Source organism: Manis pentadactyla, chromosome 10 (genome assembly GCF_030020395.1).
Source record: "Manis pentadactyla isolate mManPen7 chromosome 10, mManPen7.hap1, whole genome shotgun sequence".
In the NCBI taxonomy this organism is placed as follows: domain Eukaryota; kingdom Metazoa; phylum Chordata; class Mammalia; order Pholidota; family Manidae; genus Manis; species Manis pentadactyla.
In genome coordinates, this window is record NC_080028.1 from 105988637 (window position 1) to 105995178 (window position 6542).

The window sequence follows — 6542 nt, forward strand, 5'->3', positions numbered from 1 at the left end:
ATTTACTATTAATGCTGTTGTTTTGTTTGTGTCAACTTTAGTCAAGAGGAGAGAATAGGATCAATTATGTACAAGGGAAAAGGAATGGATTTCAGTAATTGTCCATAAATTCAGTATTTTCTATTTAATTTTTTACTACGGATAGGAACCAAGACATATTTAGGAAAAGATGTTGTTCTCATTCAAAATTATGCTTTCCAATGGCAATATTAGCATATGGAATTTTATACGGGCATCAAGTTTTCAAAAGTACTATTTATTTCAATAACTTGTTTACTCTTCCCAAATGAATTACTTCCACAATCAAGTGAACTAAGTATTTATCATTGTTACCCATGTTTATGACTCTAAAAATGAATTTTATGCAGGTTAAATATATAACCAACAGTATATCGCATGGAATTATCAAAGCTGAGTTAAAAATGTATGTTTTTAAAGTAAAAAACATGGATTAATTTTTCCCTACTAAACAATTCTGAGTTTGAAATTCTGATGGATACCTGTTTTCAAATTCCCAATGCACAATTTGTTGTGGTTTGTGAAGAGTAAGAGCACTGTAATTGTATTTGAAATCATATCAAGTTGACACCCACTCCTATTTTCATCTACAGACCTGAAGATTTCAGAGTTTAGTCATGCTGAATAAGACATCAATTACAGAATTCGTTCTTCTGGGATTCACAGATGACCCAGAGTTACAGGCTGTGATATTCGTCTTCATGCTGCTCACCTACTTATTAAGTGTAGGGGGGAACATGACCATCATCCTGCTAACACTATCCAGCGTTTGCTTCAGGACTCCCATGTATTTCTTCCTCAGGAATTTCTCTTTCTTAGAAATTTCATTCACAACAGTCTGTATTCCTAGGTTTCTGGTCAGCATTGCTACAGGAGACAGAACCATTTCCTACAATGCTTGCATGACACAGATATTCTTTGAAATCCTTCTTGGTGCCACAGAGTTTTTCCTTCTGGCTGTAATGTCCTATGACCGCTATGTGGCTATCTGCAAACCTCTACATTACATCACTATCATGAGCAACAGAGTCTGCAGCCAGCTTGTAATCAGCTCCTGGCTGGCTGGTTTCCTTGTTATCTTTCCCCCGGTGATTATGGGGCTCCAACTGGATTTCTGTGACTCCAACATTATCGACCACTTTGCCTGTGACTCCTCCGCTGTCCTGTTGCTTGCCTGCACAGACACAAAGTTTCTAGAGCTCATGGCATTTCTCTTAGCAGTATTCACACTCATAGTAACTTTGGCCTTGGTGATTCTCTCTTACACACTCATCCTGAGAACAGTTCTGAAGATCCCCTCAGCCCAGCAAAGGAAAAAGGCCTTTTCCACCTGTTCCTCCCATATGATTGTGGTTTCCATTTCTTACGGGAGTTGCATTTTCATGTATGTAAAGACATCTGCACAGGAAGGTGTGGCTTTGAACAAAGGTGTAGCGGTACTTAACACCTCTGTGGCTCCCATGCTGAATCCCTTTATTTACACTTTAAGGAACCAGCAGGTGAAACAAGCTCTTAAGGACTTCACCAAAAAAGTGTTCTCAGACAAGCACTCATCTTCATGAAATCTGCAGCTGAAACCACACACCAAGCACACATAAATCAAATCATTGTTCTGAGTGGTAGGCATACCTAAGACAATAAAGCACACAAGAGTCCTGACCATTGTAGAGCTTCCTTATAGTGAGGGGCACACACCTTAAAAAGCCAACGTAATAGGAAAGTTAATTACCTAGGCTTTAGTAAGTGATAAGTGCTTTATAAAAAAAAGAAATGTTTCAAGGAAAGGATAGAAATCAAATTATATGAGGTGGTCATAATTTCAAAGTTATACGGCTCCTATTATTTTCACATTTGTCAACATTCAAATGTACTTCTCTGTATTCCTTTTCTTAGTTAAACTATCATTGATAAACAATCTTTATGATGGCTTCACATAAACAACACTGTGGTTTTAGCAATCACCCATCTTATCAAGTCCTCAAATCCCCACTGCAGTCACTATCAGTGTAGTAAGATGTTAAAGAGTCATTGCTTGTCTTCTCCATGCTGTACTACTCTCCTTGTGACTTACCTGCATTGTGATTGCAAATTATAGTGCCACTTAACTCCCTTCCCTCTCCCCACCTACCCTCCCCAGGCCCTCCCCCTTGTTAACCACTAGTCCCTTCTCCAAGTCTGTGCATCTTCTACCATTTTGTTTCTTCAGTTTTGCTTGGTTTTATACCTCACAAATGAGTGAAATCATTGGTATTTGTCTTTCTCTGCCTGGCTTATTTCACTGAGAATTATAATCTCAACATACATCCGTCTTGTTGCAAATGATAGAATTTATTTCCTTTTTCTGGAGGAATAACATTCTGCAGATATATACCACAGATTCTTTATCCACTCATCTACTGATGGACACTTAGGTTGCTTCCATATCTTGGGTATTCTAAATAGTGCTGTGATAAACATAGGGATGCATATGTCTTTTTGAGTCAGGGATCTTGCTTTCTTTGGGTAAATTCCTATTTGTCTTACTGGGAGTGTTCTTTGCTGCATGAAAGCTTTTTAGTTTGATGTAGTCCCATTTCATCATTTCTGATTTGCTTCATTTACCCAAGGAGAGGTGTGCAGGGAAAAGTTGTTCATGTTTATATTCATGACTTATGTTCATGCTATGTTTTCTTCTGTGAATTTTATGGTTTCATGATTTACATTCTGTTCTTTGACACATTTCAAGTTTATTTTTGTATATGGAGTTAGACAACAATTTAGTTTCATTCTCTTACTTGTAGTTGTCCAGTTTTCCAAGCACCAGTTTTTGAAGAGGCTGTCATTTCCCATTGTATAATCATGACTCCATTTTCATATGTTAATTGACCATATATGCATAGATTTCTATCTGGGCTCTCTATTGTGTTCCATTGATTGATGAGTCTGTTCTTGTGCCAGTACCAAATTGTTTTGATTACTGCAGCTGTGTAGTAGAGCTTGAAGTTACGGAGCCTAATTCCAAGAGCTTTGCTCTTCTTTCTCAGAATTGCTTTGGCTATTTGACCTCTTTTGTGGTTCCATATGAATTTTAGAACTATTTGTTATAGTTCATTGAAGAATGCCACTGGTATTTTTATAGCAATTGCATTGAATTTATAGATTACTTTAGGCATGATGGCCATTTTGACAATATTAATTCTTTGTATCCATGAACATGGGACAGATTTCCATTTCTTGGTGTCTTTAATTTCTCTCAGGAGGGTGTTACAGTTTTCAGAGTACAGGTCTTTCACTTCCTTGGTTAGGTTTATTCCTAGGCATTATATTCTTTTTGATGCAATTGTAAGTGGAGTTGTTTTCCTGGTTTCTCTTTCTGCAAATTTGTGGTTAGTGTTATAGGAATGCAACAGAGTTCTGTATATTAATTTTCTATCCTGCAACTTTGCTGAATTCAGTTATTAGTTCTTGTAGTCCTTTTGTGGAGTCTTTAGGGTTGTCTATGTGTAATATCATATCATCTGAAAACAGTGAGAGTTTTACTTCTTCCTTACCAATTTGGATGTCTTTTATTTCTTTGTGTGGTCTGATTGCTGTGGCTATGACCTCCAGTTCTATATTAAACAAAAGTGGGGAGAGTGGGCATCCTTGTCTTGTTCCCGATCTTAGAGGAAAAGCTTTCAGCTTCTCGCTGTTAAGTATGTTGTTGGCTGTGGGTTTTTCATATATGGCCTTTATTATGTTGAGGTATGTACACTCTATACCCATTTTGTTGAGAGTTTCTATCATGAATAGATGTTGAATTTTATCAAATGCTTTTTCAGAATCTACTAAGGTGATCATGTGATATTTGTCTTTCTTTTTGTTGATGTGGTGTATGATACTGATGGATTTTTAAATATTCTACTTTCCTTGCATCTCTGGAATAAATCCCACTTGATCATGATGGATGACCTTTTTGATGTATTTTGATTTTGGTGTGCTAATATTTTGTTGAAGAATTTTGCTTTTGTGTTCATCAGGGGTATTGGTCTGTAATTTTTTTGTGTGTGCTTTCTTTGTCTGGTTTTGGTATTAGAGTGATTCTGGCCTTATAGAATGAATTTGGAAGTATTCCCTCCTCTTCTACTTTTTGAAATAGTTTAAGAAGGGTGGTTATTAGCTCTTCCTTAAATGTTTGATAAAATTCAGCATGAATTCATCTGGATCAGTGGTTTTGTTCTTAGGTTTTTTCTTTTATTACAAAATCGATTTCACTGCTGGTGATTGATCTATTTAGATTTTCTGTTTCTCCCTGGAACATTCTTGGATGACTGTATTTTTCTAGAAAATTGTCCATTTCTTCAAGGTTGTACAATTTGTTGGCATATAATTTTTCATAGTATTATTTAATAATCCTTTGTATTTCCTTGGTGTCCATCATGACTTTTCCACTTTCATTTCTGTTTCTGTTTATGTGTGTACACTCTCTTTTTTTCTTGATAAGTCTGGTTAGGGGTTTCTCTATTTTGTTTATTTTCTCAAATAAACAGTTCCTGGTTTCATTGCTTCTTTCTATTGTTTTATTCTTCTCAATTTTATTTATTTATGCTCTGATCTCTAGGATGTCTCTCCTTCTACTGACTTTAGGACTCATTTATTCTTCTTCTAGTTTCAGTAATTCTGAGGTTAGACTGTGCATTTGGTACTATCCTTCTTTCTTGAGGTAAGTCGTTATTGCTATATACTTTCCTCTCAGAACTGCCTTTGCAGCATCCCACAGGCTTTGGGTTGTTGAATTATTGCTTTTGTTTGTCTTCATACATTGCTTGATCTCTTTTTATTTGATCTGTTGATTACATAGGAGCATGTTGTTAAGCCTCGATGTGTTTGTAGGCTTTTTTGTTTTCTTTGCATGGTTTGTTTCTAGTTTCATATCTTTGTGGTCTGAGAAGTTGGTTTTTACAATTTCAAGATTTTTTAATTTATTGAGGCTCTTTTTATGACCTAATATGTAACCAATTCTGGAAAACATTCCATGTGCACTTGAGAAGAATGTGTATTCTTCTGCTTTTGGTTGGAGTGCTCTGTAGATGTCTATTAGGTCCATATGTTCTTATGTATTATTGTTCAGTGTCTCTGTCTCCTTACTTATTTTCTGTCTGGTTGATCTGTCCTTTGGAGTAGGTGGTGTGTTACAGTCTCTTAAAATGAATGTATTGCATTCTATTTCCCCCTTTAATTCTGTTAGTATTTGTTTCACATATTTAGGTGCTCCTATATTGGGTGTATAGATATTTATAATGGTTATTTCCTCTTGTTGAACTGATCACTTATCATTAAATAATTTCCTCCTTTGTCTCTCTTTACTTTCTTTTGAAATCTATTTTTTTCTGATATTAGGTACTCTTGCTCCTGTTTTTTCACCATATTATTTGCATTCACTATCTTTTTCTATCCTTTCACTTTTAGTCTGTGTTTGTCTTTGGGTTTGAAGTGTGTCGCTTGTAGGCAGCATATAGATGGGTCTTGTGTTTTTTATCCATTCTGCCACTCTGTGTCTTTTGATTGATGCATTCAGTCCATTTACATTTAAGGTGATAATCGATGATATGTACTTATTACTTTTGGAGGCTTTAGATTTGTGGTTACCAAAGGTTCAAGGAAACCTACCTTACTATCTAATAGTCTATCTTAAATTGCTGATTACTCTATTTCAAACACAATCTAAAGGTTCCTTTTTTCCTCCCCTTCTTCTTCTTTTTCCTCCTCCACTCTATATACTAGGTGTCATATTTTGCATTTTCTGTGTATCCCTTGACTAACTGTGAGTAGTTGATTTAATTTCTTTTTTTTTTGTAGATAATTATTTTTTATTGAAGGGTAGTTGACACACAGTATTACATTACATTAGTTTCAGGTGTACAACACAGTAATTCAACATTTATATACATGATAATTCTAGATACCAGCTATCACCATACCAAGCTGTTACAATATTTTGACTATATTCCTTATGCTATACATTACATCCTGGTTACTTATTTATTTTACAATTGGAAGTGTGCACTTTTTTTTTTTTGTGAGGGCATCTCTCATATTGATCAAATGGTTGTTAACAACAATAAAATTCTGTATAGGGGAGTTAGTGCTCAATGCACAATCATTAATCCACCCCAAGCCTAATTTTCGTCAGTCTCCAATCTTCTGAAGCATAACGAACAAGTTCTTACTTGGAGAACAAATTCTTACATAGTGAATAAGTTCTTACATGGTGAATAGTACAAGGGCAGCCATCACAGAAACCTTCGGTTTTGCTCATGCATTATGAACTATAAACAGTCAGTTCAAATATGAATACTCATTTGATTTTTATACTTGATTTATATGTGGATACCACATTTCTCTCTTTATTATTATTATTTTTAATAAAATGCTGAAGTGGTAGGTAGATACAAGATAAAGGTAGAAAACATAGTTTAGTGTTGTAAGAGAGCAAATGTAGATGATCAGGTGTGTGCCTGTAGACTATGTGTTAATCCAAGCTAGACAAGGGCAATAAAACATCC

General features: G+C 35.4%; 1 protein-coding gene across 1 annotated transcript; it reads left to right on the forward strand.

Annotated features, from left to right (window-relative positions):
• Positions 1-635: 635 nt before the first annotated feature.
• LOC118929021 (olfactory receptor 6C65-like) lies at positions 636-1580 on the forward strand. The gene has a single exon (XM_036918780.2). The coding sequence runs from the start codon at positions 636-638 to the stop codon at positions 1578-1580; it is 945 nt and encodes a 314-aa protein (XP_036774675.2).
• The last annotated feature ends 4962 nt before the right edge of the window (positions 1581-6542 follow it).

Bases quoted from the DNA above. Each gene is read 5' to 3' on its own strand.
- LOC118929021 (XM_036918780.2), top strand. From the start codon at position 636: ATGCTGAATAAGACATCAATTACAGAATTCGTTCTTCTGGGATTCACA.